Source organism: Sturnus vulgaris, chromosome 19 (assembly GCF_052056855.1).
Source record: "Sturnus vulgaris isolate bStuVul1 chromosome 19, bStuVul1.hap1, whole genome shotgun sequence".
Lineage (NCBI taxonomy): Eukaryota > Metazoa > Chordata > Aves > Passeriformes > Sturnidae > Sturnus > Sturnus vulgaris.
Genome location: NC_142261.1, coordinates 5826923 through 5849138, shown reverse-complemented (window position 1 = coordinate 5849138; position 22216 = coordinate 5826923). Strand labels below are relative to the sequence as shown.

The following is a 22216-nucleotide window of genomic DNA, read 5'->3' as shown; positions in this document are numbered from 1 at the left end:
TGTTACATAATAAACTGATCTCAGAAGTATTGATTCAGCATTTGTCTTCTCAAACCCTTGCTACAGAAAAGAAAACTCAGGTAACAAATTTGGCAAAGAGAAAACAATCTGGTGCCTTGATACCGTGTTTGATGCAAGTACTCTGACTTGTTCAATGGTCTCATCTCTTCTCTCTTGATTATCATAAAAATCCATCATGGAATTATGGTGGGGAAAAAGGAGTCTGTAGTTATGCAAATATTGGAGTTGTGTGTCAGATCTGGCCCAGAGGCCCTGAAGTCAAAGTGAAGTTTCCCAAATGAAGGTCAGTGAGGTTTGACCTGGCTGTTATTCGCTGCTGTGGTCAGGGGGATGAGGATAAATGAGCTGTGTTCTGCTAGGAAATGCAAAAGCAAAGGCTGCAGAGCTGGAATCCAGCTCAGCAGCTGTCAGAACCATGAGACCATTTGCAATGCAGAGATGTTTCACTTCAGATTATCCTCTCCCAGAGTTTTGCTTAGAACCTTTGATGAGTCATTCAGATGAGCTTTTTGACATTTCTCATTGTGGATATCTCATCAGGCCATGCCACATGATTAAATATCTGTGTTCCAGGGAGAGCTGCCTTCCTTGCCACGTGTTGACACTTCTGAGGTGGTTCTAGTCAGATCTCGATGCTGCAGTTGATGCACTTGCCTCTAGATGCTTATGAGTCACAGGACAGCCCTTCAGACTGAACTTGCTATGGAAAATGAGTGAAAGTGGAGAATGTAGAAGGTCTTGGTGTAAGAAGACTTTTGCCCACTTGGATGGATAGAGAGCAGCCCTGGGGAGGAGGAGGAGGATGTGGGGGTGTTGGCTATGGAGCTCAACAATGCCCAGTGCACTCAGAGTCCAGAGCACCAAAGATGTTCCAGGGCTCAGCCCTCCCCTAGGGCAGCAGGGAGGGAGGGGGTTCTGCCCCTCTGCTCACTCTGTGTCAGCCCAGCTGGAACTGCATCCAGCTCTGCAACCCCACAAGCAGGACACGGACCAAAGCTGAGCTTGGCTGTTTGGTTTACACACTCCAATTATGTTTTGGAGAGAACTGAACTTCCAGGAGCTTGAGACGGACTTTGCAATACCAGTCTTGTCCAATTTCTCTGTGTGCTGATTTGCCCAGTGGTCTCATCTCTCCATCTCTCACTTCTTAGTTTCCTTGTGATTTATATTCATATTCCCAGAACTGTTCATTTTTTAAGAGAGAGAAGCAAGGTAGAATCAATGTCCAAGGCCATGTACGAAGTCCATGGCCAGCCTGTGAATAAAAACATCTGAATTTGCATTCCCAAAGTATTAAATTCTGCTTTCTCCCCATTCTGGTTTCCATTTAAAATATCCAATCTATATATTTTCACAAACCAGTATTAAAGATATGAACAGGGAGAATTTATACTCAAGTCTACATTGCCCAGGCACAATTTATGAAAGTAAATATGATTTCAGTATGCAAACTCAGGACTTGTAATATTCCAAGTTTGATGAGAAATATTACATTTTAGTTCATTTGAACTCCCCTTTTACTGTTGTCCACTCTCTTATTCTGATAGAATAAGCCTTCTATTCCATCTACAAGCATAGTTCATAAACATTTGGCAGTTTAATTGCTTTTCAGGAGGTATTTTCATCCCCATGCAGCAAATTAAAAAATATGTTGCACTACAGAGGTGCAGAGTCAGCCAGCGTGACCATGGAGGCTCCTAAATTGGAGTCACCTCCCTGTCCTTCCACTGCAGCAAAGTCTCAAGCCTAGGTGGGTACTCCTGCCCTCCAGATGCTTTTCTCACATTTTGTTCTGCTTTCCTACCTGCTGCTGCCACTGAAGATGCTCCTTTTAGCTCAGAAACCTTTTCTTTACGATAAGAATTTCTGTTGGTACAGGAGACAAGAGCAAATTTTGTGCGTGTTGTGTTTGTGTGCCAGACAGAGGCAATGGCAGTGAACTGCTTGCTTGTGATTACAAATCACACAATAATTACAGAATTGCAGTTTCATTCTAGCATGGTATGATAAATATATCTCAGCTTTTTCTTCTCAATAACAGAGATTTTTTAATACCTATCAGAGATGTATAAATAATATAATATTTGACGTTTCTCAAGGGCCATACAACCGTAGAAAATATGTTGTGGAGAGCTCAGAATCTTTAATGTCTTGATTTCTCTTCCCAGCAGTAAAGTATCAGCAGGACTTCTATCCCTCACTAACACATCTTATTTCCTCCATGAAATGGAAGAAAGAGAAGCTTTCAGGTTATTTTTGTTTCACAAGCACATGGCTAAGCTAGAGCTTGTTCTGTGGTTCTCTGGGAAAGTGTTGTTTGATGGTGAAGTGTTATTGGAGTAATTTCCATACGTGTTCTTCCATATATAAAATGAGTTCTCATGATTGAAAAAACCTGAGCACTAAGTGGAAATAATCCACTGATGCCAATGAACCCTGTGTGTAGGAAAGCATTAGAACATGTGTTTGTGTCACTTTTCCCTCCTAATATGTGGAGGTGTAAATACTCCTGAATCCTGTCCCTGGGAATGCTGTAAAATCTGCTGGGCTCTGTCCATGCCTTTTTTGCCATAATGTCAAAGGGAAAATGTCTGAATAGTCAAAACCAGACCTGTGGCAACAGAGCTGAGGTTTTGGTGGGGATTCTACACTTCCCAGGGTCAGCCACCCAAACCCCTGCAGGCAGTGGGCAGAGGAGAGCAGGGTTCCCTGTGTGGCTGTGGCAGGCTGGCAGAATTCATCCTCCTGCCCTTTTGGGGGAATAACAGCCTCCCCTGCTGCCAGCTCCAGCACAAAATACCAGCCCTGCTCCAGTAACAAGGGATCAGACTCAGTCCTTCCCAGTTATGCATGAAGACAGAGGTGCTAAAGCCCCATGTGACAGCAGATTTTTACTTTATCAAAATTAAAGAAAGTAGAAAAAGTCCAAAACCTTAGGGAATGTCATTCAAAGGCAGGGGTAAAGGCCTCCAGACTTACAAAAGCTGTTTGTTTTACAGTGTAGCATGCTGGAAAATTGGGAAGTGTCAGCTAACCAGATGCTTTCAAACATAAGCATTGTCTCTCAGGATAGAATCAATTCCCCTGTTCTTTTTGATGCACAGGCTGGATAGCAAGGGGTTGAATTGAACAGGTGCAACACCTGTAAATCCAGCATTTGCTATCTTTCTATCACTTGACTTTGCAACTTAAATAACTTCAGGAGTTTCTTTACATGCAGGACACATCCACACACACAGACACACACACTCAGGCACTTGTCAAAACCACTTGCTGTCATGCATTATGCATACTTTTGAGAAAAGTTAATATGATCCTGCAGCTTCCATAATGGCTAAATTGGCTTTTACACAAAATTGTCGCTGCTTGGTGAGGATCTTTAATTTAACTGATCTTTTTTTGTGCTACTGGATGCCGAGTGCATTGTGGCAGTTCAGTGATAACAATAATATTAATATATGGATTCAGTCTGCTGGCTCTATCAGCCAAAGAAGATATTTCTTTGTGTTGCGGTCATGGATGTTTGTATTGAGAAAATTCAGCCCTAAAGAACAAACTTATTAATGCCTTGGCAACTCAAGTCTTTAGCCATAAAACGCAGAGAAATCTGGGTCTCGAGGAAATTGCTTTCATTTATTCAGTTCTTTTATGGAGGCAAGCAGTTTTGTGGTTTGCCATAGACATCTCACAATAGCACAAGAATTGCATCTCTAGGGCTGTGAAGTGTAATTAATGGTTCAATCCACTCCATACCTAAGGAAAAGCTTTTTTAATTACCTATCAAAAAGAATTCTGGAATTGATCAAATAGTGTTACCAAGGGGGCAGGCTTGGTAAATAGATCTCTGATTTGTTCATTCAAAGGTCTAATAAGAGCAGCTCGAGTGAGGCCAGCAGCTGGAGAGCAGCCCTGCTGTCAGGGATGCTCCTCAGTGAGCAGGGAGCTCTGCTGGGGCAGAATGCTCACCTTTAACCTTGACCCCTTCTCTTGGTGGCAGATCTCTGTGCAGTCCCTGTGCTATTGCAGCCAGCAGCTCTCCCGAGCCCATCATGGGTGTGTTTGCAGTTTCTCTGCAGCAGGAGGGTCAGTGGTGAGCTCGGATGGCCCCTGGCTCTGCAGGGCACCAAGGCAGATGGGTTTCAAAGAGCATCAGCCCCTGGGTCAGTGCTTTGGAGAAGGCTGGGTCTGGGATTATTTGGTTTTCCCCTCTCCTGCTGCTTGCTCTGCCTCGTGACCCGTTTTTCAGATCCTCTGGGGACGCTGGGTGTTCTTTGAGCCACTTAGAGAAATGACACAAGAAACTCCAAATTAAAACAGACCCTTAGGACTCTCTCCAGGTTAACCACAGTGCAATGTAATGTGCCTCTTTGCAAGGAATATTTGATGTGGAACAGATCCAGAGCTTTCCAGGAATCAGAATTTCTGATTAGCAGAAAATGACAAGTGAAAAAAAAATCGCCTAAAAATATTTTGTGTTAGGCTGAACATCTTCTGTGAAATATCTGTTTAAACAAACTGTTTTGACCAATGAAACCTTTCATTTCCCATTTTAAAAAAATCAGTATTGAAATGATGAATTCTCTGTTACTAGTTTCTAACAATACTTTCAGATTAAATATCAGGTCACAGTAAAATGAAACATTAGTTGAAATTAATCATTTAGGTTTTTTAAACAGAACAGTATTTCACAATCAAAGCAATCAAAGTATAGGCATGATATTTTGATTTAAATTAGGTTTATTTTTTTATAGGAAAGCATTTGACTTTTTTTTTTGCACCCACTCTCAATCAATCTAAAACACCATGCTAAAATTCTGAAAAAATCCCTTTTTTTGGCCACTCTGAACATATGACGTAAATTGAAGCAGAGAGAATGAAAAACAGAGAGAGAAAATTGAGCAGACAGAATTACCTCTGGGCAACAGATTAAGATTGTTTATTGGAAGGAAATTCAGTAGGAGATGAAACCAACTGAAGTGTTTGAATTAGATCCCAAATCAATGTCCAGATGTGGATTTTGAACAGGGTGGAGGAGAGGGGTGTAGACAGATACTCTGGGAGTTTATGTAGTTGTTGACCAGCTTTGCCAAATTACATGGGCTGGGCATTTTCCTGGGGCTGTGAATCCCCTACAAACAGCACCTTTGCATGCACATTATGTGTGTGAACAATTGGAGATGCAGCCAAGTTTCAGCTGACTTTTGCCTTGCCCAAGAGGAGGAGGATCTGGTGTGGACTGAGTAAATCCCTGTGCTGCTTCCTCTGCGGTGAGCTGGGCTCTGACCAGCTCCTCCTCAGCATTTTGTGTTGTAGTTCTGACTCAGATCATTTGGGATATCAGCTGACAACCTAAATTCACTCACACTGCTGCCCCTGGGCCAGCTGTGTTTATTTGTGTATCCCTGTGTACGCCACAGGCTTGTCACTGCATTTTGGGAAATGTTTCTTGTTTGGCTGTAAGGGACTCAGACTGGAACTGTGCAAAGCCCTCAAAGGAGAGGGAAAAAAATCACCTGTTTCTTTGGCTGGCTAAGAAAACTCTGAGGAAGCCATAGGCACTGCCAGCACCTACACCCCAGTGCTCTGTGTCAGCACAGTCCCTCTGTAGCTGTCACTGAGTCCTGGAGTCATGGCCTGACCCTGTTTGGGAAGGTACTTCTGTCTTCTCCCAACCTCTGCTGGAGCTTTGCTCATCTTCCACAAATAATGATGCATTAGGTGGAATGGGGGCTCAAACCTTGGTCTCCCAAATCCCAAGTCACCTTTAGGTCTTTGTGTATTCAGTTGTGCAATGTTAAATTACTCCAGTGAGAAGACTGAGGAACAGGTTAAAACAGTGACTGTGTTTCCCAATAATAATAAAAATGATATTGAGAAACCTTCCATCCCCTTTTTGAGGCCAGTACCAGAGTTTTCTGCAGGACATGGCTCATGAGCAGAGCCTCCCCATCACCAGACTCCATGCTGTCTCCATAGCAGCAGTGCTGGACACATGGCAGTACCTCACAGTTATTTCTGATATTCAATAGATGTTTTCTCTGGCTTTCCCATTAGATTCATTATTGATTCCCTTTTGTTTAGTGCTAGACTTTCCAATTAAGCAGTGACTTTAATTATACTGCAAAGTGTATAACATAGGTCTTGATTATTAACACTGACCCCTGAGATGAAAGGAGCACAGAAAGGCTAAATTAAAAAGAACCATAAAAATGAACAACCTTTTCCAAAAAGCCACCTTATATTCAAATGCAGTAATTTTCCTCTTCTACATTTTTGCAGTGCCTTTGTGTATACTAATTGTTGAAGACAAGTTCTGCATGACTGTCAGCACTAATAAATGTAGATTTAGTGAAGGCTGAATTTGATTAACTAGGGAGTATGAAAAATAACTGATTGCAATGTTGTGTTTAAATGCAGTGAGACTGGAAGCCATTCCCTGCAATTTGTCTGCACCAGAATGTACTCTTGAATACATGAATAGTTTACCTAAGGTGGGTTGCATAACAGGGACTAGAAATTAGACATCTAATTCAGGGAGATAACTTGCCTGCCCATGTAGGGGATGGAGATGCCATGGCAGCATTGCTTATCAAGTACAGAGTGTGATGTCCTCTGCAAGTTCCCTCAGGAAGCAGCTCAAATAGGATTCCAGGTGAATCCAGCCCAGAGCAGCCCATGCTCCAAGGCATGCAGAAACAAGACCAGATTTCTGTACTAGCAGCACTCATGGAAGAATGACCTGCCAGCATGGGCAGCCTGGTCAGCTGGGAGGAAAAGAAAAAATGATCCAAAAGCTGGTTTGCATCCCTCAGTTTTTCTCATCAATCCTCAGACTAAATGTGTCTCATGTGACCTGCACATTCGCCCTAAGCACCACTGGTTGTTTTTTTTTTCCTTTTAAAGTATGCTTTAGAGACTGTGGTAATTTTTTGAGCTTGAAAACAGAAAGCTACAGTATTTCCATGGCAGAAAGAGTATTTCCTCTTAAAGAAGAGCAATGGTGGGGTGCTGCCTACAAATTCTGTGAGCTGTTCTTTCAGAGGTAAATGCATATCTGTAGTGCAGGAGCACTACTGAGATCCAGCCAGGACCTGCAGCTGTGTGCTGGCATTTTAGAATTTCTTTCATTTCCCTCCCCTGAGCCCATGGCTGGTTGTTGCCTGCTATCACTTCCAGGGAGAAAAGGGTATTCCTGTAAATTTCTGAACTGTCATGTTATGTTACACTCCATGATATCACATTACAGGATAAAAAGAAGTAATAGAACAAGACAAGCAATGAATTCAGGGTGGTATTTCTTTTCCTTTTATGTTTCCTTGCATGTACCTCTGTTAGACTGTATCTGAGATTCTTTGTAGGGCTTTGAAGGAGTTCTAATGGTTTGAAATAATATTTCCCATTTCTTTCTTAAAAGGTTTATGCAAATTTAGTTCTGCTGACAGTGTGAGGTATGTATTATCTCCAGATGTAGCTTTAAAAAATCGAGTTCTTATTCCTGTTTTCTTTGGATAGGTTTCATAGTATAGGAAAGTCAAGGTTTCAGGTCACATAACCTCAAGGTTTGTTAGTTGTTGTTTCTGTCTTTGTGATAAAAACATGAACAGGCCAAAATGTCAGACAATTTACTCTTCTGTCTGAAATAAAACTGAATTGTGAACTCCAGGTTGATGCAGTGTTTCATTTTAATAGTGTCAGTTCGTGCTTGTTTCGCCTGTGTCTCCTGTTTTGAGTGAATTTAGTGCTAATAAAAGTGAGAGACTCTTAAAAGTATCCAGAGCCAAAAGTACCTGACAGATACAGGCTGGCAAATGTGAGCTCCCTGTCTTGGTTTGCTTGATCTAGATGCTTTCCAAGGTTTGGTTTCTCTGAAGCAGCACCTGCCAGTTAAGCTGTTTGAAAGTTTTGTGATAGTGGAGTGTGAGGACTCTTATTTTCTGTTCCTCCAGCTTTCTGAAATGTTCTTGTCTTCTGTTACATTGCTTCTAGACCTTCTGCTGTGGTGTCAAAAACAAACCACAGTCAACCCAGGCCACCTTGCTGAATGCAGCACCAAAGGAGCCTGGTCTAAGTGCACCCACAATTTCAGGTGGTGTTGGTGTGTCAGGATTTATCAGTGAGGCTCTAGGCAGCTTTAAATTACTGGAGATTTCATCTCTGAGTATTGCTTCTGCACAAGCTCCCTGTTTCTCAGCTTCTAGAAACGAAACCCTCTGGAATTGCCTTTTACCTGTGTGAGATGCCTTCAAGTTGTCAAAGAGTTCCTTAATTAGTTTATTTTCTTCTTTGCTCCAGGGGGTGAGTATATTATTTATTCTATACTACCTGACTTTTGTTAGTCTGCATTTATGCATTTTGTCTTCTGAAGGCCCCAGCAGTGGGCTGGCCTCTGGGGTGGTATGAAACACTCCTCTCAGGCAGACACAGTACTCCAGACTTGAATAATGGTGGAATATTAATAGCAGCAATAATAATTAAGCAGTGCGCTGAAATACCCTGGGGTGTTGTTGCTAAGTTAGTCTGTACCCCTAAAATTTCAGAGGAAAAGCATAAATTTCAGTTATTTCTATCCACGAAATGAACAGTTGTCTCATTCAGTGACTGGAGTAAGCTTTCATCCCTGCTGTGGATGTTTCATTAGGACACAGCTCTCCCAGAGGGTCATGGTGCAGTTTACATTAAACCCAAGATAAAAATGACATTGAAGCTTTGCTCCTGTATTTTCTACACTGCCTGAAAACAAATGCTTGACCTCCAGCTACTCCATTGGCTTATTGCCTTGGTGTTATTAACCTGTGTGTACCAAGAGACAGGGAATTTGTGTTCTGTTTGCTCAGAGAGGAGCACTCCCCTCCTTTGCCTGACAGACCTGGGAATCTATGGAAGCACTGGGGGGAAAGTTTCTCTAAGTGCAGGTCTGAGCCAGCAGCCTGGAAGGCTCTGTTTGAATGTGTGTGTCTGCAGATGAGGATGAGGAAGGGCAGGATTGTGAGCAGCACCTCAGCCCGCTGGGCATGCACTCAATGGCAATGCAGAGCACTCCCTCCCGCCTTTCTCTCTGCTGGCAAATTCATTTGACTCTGCAAACACCGAGGATGTGAATTTATTTGAATGTGGACAAGATAGAAAAGATAGCAGACAACATGAAGTGAGCAGGGAGGCAGTTTCTCAGCAGGCTGGTTTGGGCAGGGGCAGTGCAGGAACACTGAAGTGCTGCAATGGTCAAATCTCAGAGCCAGGAAAGGGCTCTGAGTGTCCTTGGCCTGCTCAAATTCACAGCCTCACTTAAATGCGTTGCCTGGTCTAGGATGTGTCCCTAATTTCTGTCAACCGGGGTGAAAAGCAAGCACATGTTGACTTGTTTTTTTTAAAATTAGGATAAGGGCTCATAAATATAAAAATTCCCATCCCTTGCACTGTTTTGCTGCTATAAAGTGTGCTCTAGGTGTTAGCTGTGTGCTAGGCAGTAAATGTGGCTGGATTTTTAAAAACTTTTTTCATTTCTAAATGTAACCAAAGCTAAATAAAAATACAAGCGTTTTCTCAAGTTATACAAACTGAAGCTGTATAAATAGTTAGAAAAGAACTGTTGTTAACATTTAACTTCTAAGTGCATGAAATTGTCGAATACTGTGCTGTTCACCTCTAACTAGCCTTTAATTTAAACAAAAACTATAAAAGTGCAATTAGGCTCCAGTCCAACGAAGCACTTAAATATGTTCCTAGTTTTAAGTGTATGAATAACCTCAGTGAAGTTGAGACAAGCTTAGGTGCTTTGCTTGGATAGGACATTTCATGGAGTAGTTGTAATGTATAGAGAACAATCCTGCAAGTATCCCTGGGGAAGATGTAGGGAGGAGTAAAGTCCCATCTGCACTTCAGGATTTGGCTGCTCTTGTCCCAATGATTTATCCTATAGGATCCTGACCTAGAGTTCGTGGAGAGCTTTGGATGTGCTCCATCATCTGATTGTCAGGCAGCTTCCTACCCACACACAGCACATGCACCTTCCTTTGTCCTCTCTGCCTGACTCAGACTTTTTATAAACACTCTGCTGCTGCCACCAGGCTCCCTCCTCAATCCCATATAAAGCATCTAAACATCGTGGATTTAATACTCCCATTTTCAGTGCTAAATCAATGTTTTTTATGCATTTGTTCTTGGAACACTGCTCTATTTGAACCATAATTCCTCCCACATACCATAAACTTGGTTCTGTTTTTACTCTGATAGGAATTGATCATTTAAAGTAAGAGGAAGCCCGTGACTACTGTTCAAACATTTCAAGGCCATTGCTGGTTAGTCAAATGAGCTTGTGCACCACCTCAGCAAAGTGCTGGGATTACCAGGGGAGCATTACCTTTCTGGGCTACAAGCAGCCTTGCAGCAGCTGGGACAAGTCAAGATTAAAGAGCTTTTCAGTACAGCTTTGGCAGGCAGTGGTGGAGTTTATCCAGTTTATGGCTGACCTCCCATTTGGTGGTTTACTCCTCCAGCCATCCTGTATTTGAACATAGGTAGAAAGAAACATTCTGCTGCATAACTGAATTTGACCAAAGATTAAAGCTGGTCTCCTGTGAAATACACTGGAGCCTATTAAAGAAGGGATTCTTTGCCAAACGTTGTTGTATATCCTCCCAAGACCATAAAAAACATTGTTAGCTGAAGTGATAGTGGAAAAATATTGCATTCCACTATTCTCCTCCTTACCACTACACTGCAACGTGACAGCAACCCTATAATGAAATTCATGAAGAGCTCTGCAGCACTTACCTTGAAAACTTTTTTATTGCCCTACATTTCCAGGTAACACTGTGATACTCAGCCTCTGTCCAGCACCAGCAACACCAGCTGAGGCAGAGAGAGTCAAAATGAAACAAAAGTACCTGGAATTTTTAATGTTAAATACTTGCAGTACATTTTTTAATAGTCAAGGATAACTCCCTGTATTTACATACATACATCTGAATAACAAATAGCTTCAAGGGTACAGCAAAATGTTCTGTGCAAATGGAAAAGGGTAAGTTTACTCTTATGCATTATTTACTGAAAATAATTCCTTTGATTTCATCAATTCCATGGTTTTTCCCTTACATCTGGCACAGGCTCAGTAGGCAATAGGAGAGGAGCTTCAGAGGAGGTGGCACCTTCAGCTGTGTAACCTGCTGTTGGATATCTGGGCTGTTACCATCTCACTCCCTGCAGACATGCTGGGATTAATTATTCCTTTGCCATAAAGAACCTTTTTTGGGATCTTGATGCATCACCTTGAGTGGAAAAGTACTTCTTTAATGGGACAAGTGCTAACAGCCACTGCTGGAAGTGCAGCTAAATGGCTTCACATGGCTTGCTGCAGAGCAATGACCCTTGGTGGCAGCAGCAAGGAGTGGTGCCACTGGGCAGCAGCCAATTTTGTGAATGCACCCCGGAAAACATCTTCTGGCTTTTTGGATGGGTCTTTGTGAACCTTCCCTGTTTGAAATACGAGGTCTTAGTTTTGGCAAAGCAGAAATGAGGGTGTATGTTCTCTGCTCCCCACAGACAGCATGGTTCCCAGAATGAAGTTTTTTAAAAGTTGCACAACAGGTAGTGTTTTCCTGAATGTATTTTGCTGATAAGATCTTCAAATCAAATGGACACAATGCCTTTAGTTTGGCCTTTATTTAATATCATTTCATCGGTTTCACCAGTTTTTATATTTCACTTAACTTCAAAGAGCTCTCCAATCTCAAAGCAGAATTTTCTAAGAATGCCCTTATGACTTTTTTTAATAGAGAATTCTTCTGTAGTTTTTACTTTAAAAGGACACAAGCTAAGAATCCAATTGGAACAGGGGCAAGGATATTTGCAAATCTTGAGAATCACTAAACAAGCCATTTGCTTTAATCACCTAAAACGAGGAAGAATACATGTCACTTGGAATTTAGCTGAGCTCCTCCTTAAATTTAAGTGCAGCACCATTAAAAATAAAGTTGCACTGGGGATCTGTTTTCTTTGGGGATTTTTGGAAAGCATTTGAAAGCAGATTTCAGCCTCTCCATTAATTTCCAATGAGCCTAATGCTTTGTGATGCAGCATGCATACAGCCAGAGGCAGATCCGAACAGGCACACTGGGGGATAGAGTGGAAATTTTTTACAGATGGTATTTCAAAACATATTAGTGACTCAAGTTAAGTTATAAAAAAAAAAAAAGGCAAAGACTTTTTTCTACAGAAGGATGTGAGCACGAGCTTTGAGCCATTTTTCATGTTAATAAAGAGGCTTGTTTTAAAAGTGATTGAAACTAGTTTTAGCATTTTTATATGTATAAATCAATAAGGGTATTAGACATAATGGCATGTTTCTGGTATTGTTTGCCTGAGGAAAACCAGAAATAGCTCACTGAAATAGAAGGCCTCTTATTTTATGTGTGCAGCAGCTACTTTTGAAGAGTCTAATAATCTTAAATATAAGGGTTAATATTCTCTACAAGTAGAGTCTTCATGCTGCATATGTTAACTATGCATATATATTGTGCTATCAGTCACTGATTGACAGTTCTCAGGGCTTTCTGCTATAAATATAAAAATAATTTGTCATAGAGAAAGGAGGAATTAAACCAAATAGAGCAAACGTGTTATAAAACAAAAAGCACAAACATGTGTTGGGGTTTTATGTGCAGAGCAATTAGTCACAGTTGTACTGGCCTGGAATTTAAAAGAAAGGAAAAGGAACAAAAAAGAGATCTTGACTCTCAGGAAACACTTGTCCAATGTGTGTTACTGAAAATTCATGGGAAGTTTAACCTACCTGTGTCCAGCTTAAAAGGGCTCTCTCCTTCACAGAAATATTACAGGACAGAAATTCCTGTAAATTTGGTCTTTCCTGTGGGAAATAGGACAGTGAGGAAAGAGTCCTAAGGTATAAAAGACAGTTCTTTTAGGAATGCTGCTGCTGTTCTTCAGACTGCAAATCCTACAGACATCAAATCCAATTGTCCAGCCTGAGAATGTGGGAAATTCCCATGACCAGATGTGTTCTGGAAAACTCATTGAACATTGCAGTCATTTCTTTGTGGTTGGCATGAAAGGACATTTTTCCTTGACACAGGAAATGTCTGAGGTTAGCTCAGGTACAAGGACTTGGCCTGGTTTCTTTCTGATGAGTGTGGGGGATTTCTTTCTTAGACTTTTGCAATCAAAATAAGAAAAAAATATGTCAAGGGGCATATGAAAGAAGCTGCTGGGAATTCCCACAGTATGGAGTAGATTTAAGGTCTCACTTTATGAGAAAATTATCATCAACATCACTGTGTACAAGAAAAAATGGACAAAAGGTTATTTTAGTGGATGTCCCCAGACTTACAGCACCAACAAGAATTGCACTGTATCTTGTACCTGCATTTCTCCAAACAAATTCGGGAAGAAGGTGTTGATTTTTCTGCTGTAGGATATTTCAAAGTGGAGGCTGTTCCATAAGGAGCACACACTGTGAGGAAGATATCTTCTGGTACCACCATAATTTCCAGTCTTTTTCTGAAAATGGCTCATTTCTCTTTTCACCTTTACTGTAAATATGATGTGCTGTGTTTCTCAAGGTGCATAGAGCATCCGTGTTCTGTACCACTGCTCTCTTGTTCACAGTTGTATTTATATTATGTGTTCTTAGGGAATGCTGTCCCCGAGCTGCAAAACAGGAGGAGAAAGTAAGAGCAAGCCCTGAACTCAAAATTTTGGATAGGGCAGGAAAATCCACCCTCAACAGAAAGAGAATGTTGTGCCATAATACAGTTAATGTCTCTGTTGAGGAGAATTAATTAGAAGGAGTTGGAGCCTGTGGCTGACAGATTCATGATCCATGAAGCTAATCAGTTTTGTGGCCTGTCACTGCTTCTGCTGCAGACTGGACAGCAGCTGGATCCCATGCTGGGGGACGAGACATTTGCAGCTTGTCACGTTCCCTCTCCTGTGCCAATGTGGAGGAGGAAGGTGATGTTAGTTTATTTCTGCAGCTCAAAAGTTACTATTACATCCAGCACTAGCTGTAAAGCCTCAGTGGGTTTCTGGAGAAAGAAATCAGGCACTGAGCTAGACACTAAATCTAGTGATTTAGCTGTGGTAAATTGTCTGTGCCTATAGAAGTCACAGTAGCACTTAGGTGCTAAAAGGTGACCATGTAGGTAAGATTAGTCTGAGCCTTTGGTTTAAGAGAGCTCAAAATACATATTGACCTAGTGATTAAAAGTAGTATTTGTTAGCATTAAAGAGAAAGAGTTCAATAATCTTTTAAAATATTTATCTTTGTCCTTTCATTGATCATGTACCAAATAAGGAGCTGTTCCAACTTGTTCTCCTGCTGTGGCTATAAAACATGAACACAGATCATTCTGAAGCTTTCAAGGTACAGAGCATGTAGGGATAGGGTTGGTTTTGGGTTGTTTTGTGGTTTTTTTTGCAAGAACTGCAGATGTTTCTTCATGGCCAGCAATTTCATCAAGTTTGGGAAGGAGAGAAACCTTCAGTCATCTCCATCCCAGTAGTTCATTGGAAAAACATATCTTGTATTAAACATTTTAAAGATTCATGAAGCAGCTTTAATTTTGTTTGCATTTCTTCCTGAAGGGTAAAGCTGTCAAAAATATCTAAATGCATTGCTTAATCCATTTCCAAACTCAGTATATTAAGGTATGTGAGTAAAATTCATTTTTGGAGTTTAGCAAGTTTGCAGACAGGAAAAAGGGCAGGGGAAATAGAGCAGGGAAGATTTTTCTCTTTTTTTTGGTAATGCACTGAACTACCTGCATGGCTGCAGTGACTTCACGAGAAATAGTGCAACCCAAATGGACTGTAAGGACAACCTGATAAATAGAGGACTTCACTTCTCTTGGATCACATACTAATAGAATAAATGCATCTATCTGTCAGAGAATGAAGGTTCAGACAGAAGAATTTTTCCTTCTCTTTAATGCCTCCAAGCTTACAAGGTTGCCATGAGCAGGTTAATGTGCAGCTGAGTACCTTTTGTTTTCTCATGTCCCAGTTTCTGATCTATGACCTTTTTATGTTAGTACATGATTTTTTTTCCAAGTTTCTGGTCTGCCAAGCAAAGAGCTTTCCCTGTTTTCTTATGCCTGCAAGACAGTGCTCACAGTTGGGCTCAGGAGGCTGGCTGGGAAATGTTCATTTAAGGAGCCAGTTCAATGTAAGGGAAAGAATGAGTGAAAATCTTCTGCAGAATAGAGAAAAATGATCTGAAAGGAAATACCTCTGGGTTGCCAGCCAACCTCTGTAGTAGCAAATACAGAATAAGAACACTCAAAGACCTTTCCCAAGACAACAGCAGGATGTCCCAGGTTTGATGCTTGGTATGTTGTATGAAATGTGCCTGAAGGGCTGTTTCACATACCAGTGTAATCCATCCTCAGCTGGCCCATGGAAGTGATTAGCCATGGCACTGTCAGCCTTTGCTGCAATCCCTAGTCCTGCAGGCATCCAGCAGTGTGTCCTGTCCAGGGTACCTGTGTGCTCTGGAGACCCCAGCTCCTGTGCTGGCTGTACTCCATGGGACCTGCTGGCAGTTCTGAATGCAGGAATATTAAATGTAAGCTATTCCAGACCATCTTTGGCTACCACAGAGGTCAAATGTACTCTCAGGTCTTCCCAAACTCGGGAGTGTTGGATGTTAATGAGGCCAAGTTTCAGCTGTCATTTACTGAAGTTGTCCTCCCTCACCTGGTTGCCACAGTTCACAGTGTGGTCAGACCTGGTGCAGAGAAGTGAGACTGTGTTGGGACCCAGCTGCCTTCCCTGGCAGAGCATTGGGAGCTTTAAACACTCAGCACTGCACAGCATCAGGGCTGAAAAAAGGTATGATTTCTAAATTTCTTACTACAGTTCTGTTGGCAGTAAGGCTGAAGGATTATAGAGGTGTGCCTTGCTAGTGCATTTTGTACAGTTTGATTTCTTCACATTCTGGCAATTTTCTTCTCAAAAGAAATAATAAAAGTGGCTAGCCTTGTGCTAAGCTGCTCCATCATTAGCTCATAGGTTTCTTGCCTGATGATTTCCTCTGTGTCTAGGCTGCTGCTCCAACCATTTTCTGCAAGGATGCCCTTTGGCTCGTTGGGAGTCAATAGGCTCCTTACAGCCTTACCTTTTTCCTCTATAATCAGCTGTCCCTGCTGCCTTGCTCCAGGGCCATCATGGGCTGCTCCAAGGAGGACTCTGTGAGTTCTGACACTCTTTCTGTGCCTTTTAGTATACAGGCACCACTGGCTGACCCACTGCAGTGCACTTGGTCCATTGTCAGCCTCTGGCTGAGCAAAGGTGACCAGAGGTGACAGCCATGGGAGTGCTTTGGCAGTGTAGGCTTGCTAATGTCACTGTTTGGCTGGGAGTGTCAAACTCTGGTTAGAGTTTCTTGGAATGAAGGAAGTATTAACTGTAAATTGCTGTGGCTGGTGTCTAATTAGAGAACACTTTGGGAAGAACTCGGCGACAATCCAGCAAAGCACTTAGGCACCCACTGATTTTTAAGGAAAGACACCTTAACTGGGATTGCTCATGCTCTCAAACATCATCAGAAGTGTTTGGTAGTAGACCAGTAATTTCTCCTGACTACCTCAGCACATCGATCTCATTTTGTGAAGTGACCTAAGGAGCTGGGAGTTCAAGGTTGACTTGAAGTCTGCAGGAAATAAACCCTTAAATCACCACTGTGCTTTGGAAAGTGCTCAGCTGGACAGCTGCTTTTGCTGTTCTTCATCCTCACTGCAATAAATAAATCTATGACAGCTTTTAAACCACTGCTAAATTCTGAGGTTTGCTTTTTCCCATCAAGGTGTTCCTGTTGCAGTGGCACTACCAAAGATATTCCAGTATATATTGTTTGGAGTGCTCTTTCCAAATGCAGTCAAAATGCAGTTCTTCCACTATGTCCTGCTAAGAGAATAAAAAAGAAAATAGAAAAACTGACAGCAGAGGGTTGTGGTGAGAAGTGGTAGGGATGACTTCATCCAGGTGGAATAAGAAATTCAAACCAGCTTTTTATCTAAAGCAGTCCCTGATGCCCTACAATGTAAGTAATCACTGAGAACTAAGGCATGAAAAGTCTTGTGAACCAGCAAGGCCACGGAGTCACACTTGGGACAATAATGCATTGATTTAAAGTGATAAAGAACAAATAAATCAAAAATTAGGAGGTTATGGTTTAGGTGTGATGGTTTTAAAGCTGGTTAGATATTTTTCTCAGAATGAAAGTGGGAGGATGGCAGAAAATCACTGGAATTAGTCCTACTTGTAGTTACCCTATCAGTCTGACCAGGAACATGTGGCTGGGTGCCCAGTTGTTTCAGTTCACTTGCCAATTAAACAAATACTTTTTACTCAGAAATGTTCAGCAAAATTCCTAATTCTCTGTGCTCTTGAAGTATTTCAGTGGTTCCCTGTCTGTTCCTAGGCAACTTCAGTCCTTCCACACATGCCTCTCTATTTTGGACATTTGTGGTGATCCCACCTTTCCTTTAATTTCTTGTCCCTTCTATAGTAGGTGCTGCTTTGAGTGGCCTCTCATTCTTGCTGTAATCTCTCCTCTTGTGCCACAACCTCTTTTTTTGTCTCCAGATGGGTCACAGACTTTCTTTCCTTCCCTCCCTCCTTTCCTGCCAGCTCTGGGTGCTGCTGCAGGACCCCACGAGCAGGGATGGCTTGGGGTGGGCTCCCTCCTCTGCCTCACCTCCCCCAGCAGTGCACTGCTCTGATTTCCTGAGATGCAATTTGTGATGTGTTGATACAAGTGAGACTCCAGAGAAAATTGCTGTCAGGTAAAGGATGTCCCTCATCACAGGAAATCTTGCAAGGTCCATGTTTGTAGCTGATGGCTCTTTCCTGTTAGTGCAGTATTCCTGATGGACTTCTTTGATACGTCAGTGTGCTCAAGAGGAAAATTGCATTCAAAAAAGAAATTCAAAAAAGAGGGCTGTGTCAGAGCATTCATACCTCCTGGAAACCTCTCTCCTTGTTCCAGGCTTATTTTTAGGCTGTGTAAGAATGCTGCTTAGCCAGAAGTTTTACACAGTGGTCCTCTGTGAGGTGCAGGCCACCAGCGAGCTGCCATTAAATAGCTGTGGTAACACTGGAATCAATGACAAGTGCTCAGGTCTCTGAGCAAATAGTGCTGGGATCAGGAATTATGAATAATTATACTTTACTAGAATTCATAACTGACTTCCAGAGGTTACTCAGCAGTCAAGCATTTGTCACCTGCCCTATCCTCATGACTGCTGATAGTGGGGAAAAAAGCGATTGTTATGCCAAAGTAATGAGCACAGAGGTCAGAAAGTTTGATAAGAGCAGGAGAAGTCATTTCCTGTGATATCATTAGCAGTATTTTAGAGAACAGGTTCAGTAATTGCTATGGTAATTCTGAATGGCTTTTGACTGTGAGAACAGGTAGGGGGTTTTTAAAGTTAGCCTCTTTGCTAATGGGAGAGAGTGCCACTGAAATAAAGCAGTATGGTGTTACAGAGGGGCACGGGCCAAGGACTTGGGAACAGGAGCTTTCCTCTGTGCTGTGTAACTTCTCCAGGCCTCAGGTTTTCTTCTCAGAATGATCTGTGGTAAAATATATGTATGGGTGAGCAGCACAGAAGCAAATTGTGAATCAGGATGTAGCAGCCTAGCAAGGCAACATCTCCGAGGGAGCAAATATTTCAGATATTTGCAGATATTTCAGCAAGTGCAGGCCTGTCCAAAACCCACCCTGGGTTTGTTATTGCTGCACAAACTGTGCAGTCAGAAAGGGTGGCAAGTGCCCTCTCTATGGGTAAATACAAAATTTGCCTGAGTGAATGCTGGTTTTCGAGTTCTGATGCAGTTGTGAGCTAGGAGCAGAGCTGCTGATGGTTCCCCTGGGAGCACAGCCAGGGTGTGGCATTGGAGCTTTCTCCAGGTTGTTTTTGAGCATCGATGCTCCTTTGGTTTTCAGGAGATGCTTTTAGCCTCACAGGGAATGAGAGCTGCTACAAATCCCCTGTGTTGTACACTGGGCTGATGGAGAGGGTGCTGCTCCTAGCCAGGCTGATTCTTTTGAGCCTTTACCACATCTTTCCTTGGGGTTAGACAGGACAAAGCCTGCAAATCCCTACAGGGATGGGGAGCAAGGAGAGGAGGATGCTCTTCAGTTTTGCCTCCCAGTGGCTGCTGTGGTTTTAGTTGTGCCTTTCCCCTGCCCAGGTGCAAGCAGATGACCTACCCAGAGGACCTGCCCCAGATCTCGGTGGTGTTCATATTCGTCAACGAGGCTCTCTCTGTCATCCTGCGCTCCGTGCACAGCGTGGTGAACCACACCCCGTCCCACCTGCTCAAGGAGATCATCCTGGTGGATGACAACAGTGACAACGGTGAGCTTTTGTCACTTTGCCTCGAAGCGCTGGGATTTCTAGGTGGGAAATGTAAATGCGTTTGTTGATGAGAGGGTTGATTGAGCCATTTGCAAAAAGCTGTGGGTAAATATTGACTATTTGTACAACAAATAAACATTATGTGGATAAACCCTGTTGATTTCATTGAAATCCTAACAGAATGAACGGCATTTATGTAGGCAATTCTAACAGAACACTTTTATCCAAATTTTCAAATCCAGAGGAATATCATCATCAATAGAATAAAAGTTTAAATTCTGCTGCCAAGGAAAAGTGAGGCTACAAATTCTCCTTAAAGATAGTTGCTACTCTTTTACATTGCAGCATTTATATTGTTTCTTCATAATTTAATCCAAAATCAAAATATTGGTGAGCATATAGGGTGCTATCATCAGCTTGTCTCACAATACAGTCATGTTTGAAGATTCTCAGGATACAAGGGACTAGCAGTGCTGTCTTTTTGAACTTGTACATTGCACTTCTAGAACTGATACATCTTCTAAAATCATATTTATTTCCAGTAAGCCTAAAATGTAGTGTTTCCTCCTCAGATCAACAGCTTTAAGTTCTTTCAGTTTTAAGTTTCTCTTACTCTTCAAGATCCCTGAAGAGAAGGGAGAGCTGAAAGAAGAGATAACTCAAGCAAAAATAAGTTCCAAAACCTATAGATTTAAAGAAAATGTTTGTGCAATTCAGATTTCAGTTATGGGAGTGTAACCTGTGGAGTAATTATGTGAGATTGCAAAGTGTCTGAGTCAAGGCAATCCTGAGGAGAATTGAACTCATCATTTCTCAGTGAACTCTTATATGGCTTTTCTCTGCCACTCTTCTAAATAACTGGAGATTTATCAAGTCTTTGATTCCAATGATAATGATTCTACTGTCTAATATAGATCAGAAAAATGAGGCTCCTAATGTCCTGGAAGCTTCTACTAGTTCTTCTGATAAATATATTTAGGCAAAAGCCACATTATGAATAAGTTTCAGTGTAAATGAATTACCAAACTACATTGATTTAAAAAAAATAGAGACCATTTTGGTAATATGCCTGTTTATAAGCCTCCTGAAATGAAGCTGAAAAAGGGTGAATGAGTTCTGCTCCATCTGTGATTGAATGCCTGAAAATGAACAAAAGAGAAGTCTATTTGAGAGCTTCAATATCCATTTAGTTAAAAAGGAAAGAATCCTGGTATTGAGGAATCTTAATTATATTTAAAGGAAAACCCTAAAAATTAAGGGAAATGCATTGTGATCTGAATTACATCTTGACCCCAAATTCATTGAGGTTATTTTTCTATCTCCTACTGAAGAGCATAAATCAGAAAAAAAAAAAGATCACCAGACTGGCATGTTACACTTCTTTATGCTCAGAATTGCTCTTCCAGAGGCCAGTTGTAACCTAATGCAAATCATCAGAGAATCAGAATACTAATTTTTAAAAAATACATAGACAAACTACCTCTTCAACACTATACTCAAATCCATCAGGCCATCTTAAAGCTGGGAAAGTCTCTGGTGTGCAGGGAATTTCTCTGGGCTGAAACCCCTGGAACTGGTCCATGCCTCACCTGTGGCACTGGGTTTGTGTCTGTGAGACTGACCAAGGGTTTGGCAATATTTAAGGATTCCTTTCCCTCTGTAATAAATCAGAATAAATCAGAGTAAAACACAACATTGCAGGGGCCTTCCCTCCTCATTCTAAATGCTGGTGTGGGTTTTATTTTTGTCCTGCAGTTGAGCTAAAGTTTAACCTGGATCAGTATGTCCATAAGAGGTACCCAGGGCTGGTGAAGATCGTGCGCAACACCAAACGGGAGGGGCTGATCCGAGCCAGGATCCAGGGCTGGAAAGCAGCAACCTCTCCTGTGGTCGGCTTCTTCGATGCCCACGTGGAGTTCAACATCGGCTGGTGAGTGCTGGCTGTGCCCAGAGGGACGGTGGCACTGGGACACCGCCCTGGGGCTCTGGCGTTCCGGGAGGGTTTGCTCGGCTCCAGGGATGCTGCAGGATGCTGTTAGCACATCAGCAAGGACCCCTGAACTGTGTTCCTCGTTATTGCAGCATTGCTGACAGGCTCCTGCAAAGACTGCAAGACCCATGAAAAAGCTGTTGTGCCTGGTCTAGCACAGCTCAGTGGAGAGAGGAGTAATTGGAGCCACAATGGATGTGAATTCCCAAAGCAGTCAGATGGGGAGACACCATTAAGGAGGCTCTGGGCTGGAGGATTTAAAATGCTTTTTTTATCTCCTTGTCATTTTCTATAATTTCGTCTTAGAAACTTGAATACCAATCTGATTTCCTCATAAATTTTCTTGCATTTACATTTGAGGGAAACATTAAATTATTGCCTGCATTTTTTTAATAGGGCTTGAAATTAGCATGCCTTTCCCCATCCCCTTTTGGTTTAATGGTCCAGAACTGCATTTGGAATAAACCTTCGTAGCACCACTTGGTGGCCAATATTTGGCATTACTGGAAGTCAGGACTGTAGGAGCTGATCTGTGCCATCAACTGCAAAAGGACTGCTGGGACCTTCAGCATGTAAAACATGCATTTTCCAAAGATAGGCTGGTATTTGATAATGATGATGCAGAGTTATGGTGGAAATGATTATGCTCTGCAATTCTGGGAGATATCCTCAAATTAAAACTAAAAATAGCTGTACTTACAACTAGAGAGAAACTTAATTGCATAGGAGTAGAGTGTTTATTTTTATATGTTCATGAATATCTTTATAAAATGGAAGATGTAATAAAATAAGTCGTGTAGTGCACCTGCTTTATGTTCATCCCATTTTT

The 22216-nt window shown here is 41.9% G+C and overlaps 1 protein-coding gene across 2 annotated transcripts in view; it reads left to right on the top strand.

Annotated features, from left to right (window-relative positions):
* Positions 1-22216, top strand: part of GALNT9 (polypeptide N-acetylgalactosaminyltransferase 9) — a 125281-nt gene that overhangs the window by 25207 nt on the left and 77858 nt on the right. For both annotated transcript variants that reach the window (XM_014874864.2, XM_088176310.1), the window contains exons 3-4: positions 19231-19397; positions 21153-21327. In XM_014874864.2, coding sequence (XP_014730350.1) covers positions 19231-19397; positions 21153-21327 — 342 coding nt within the window. The remainder of the gene's footprint in view (positions 1-19230; positions 19398-21152; positions 21328-22216) is intronic.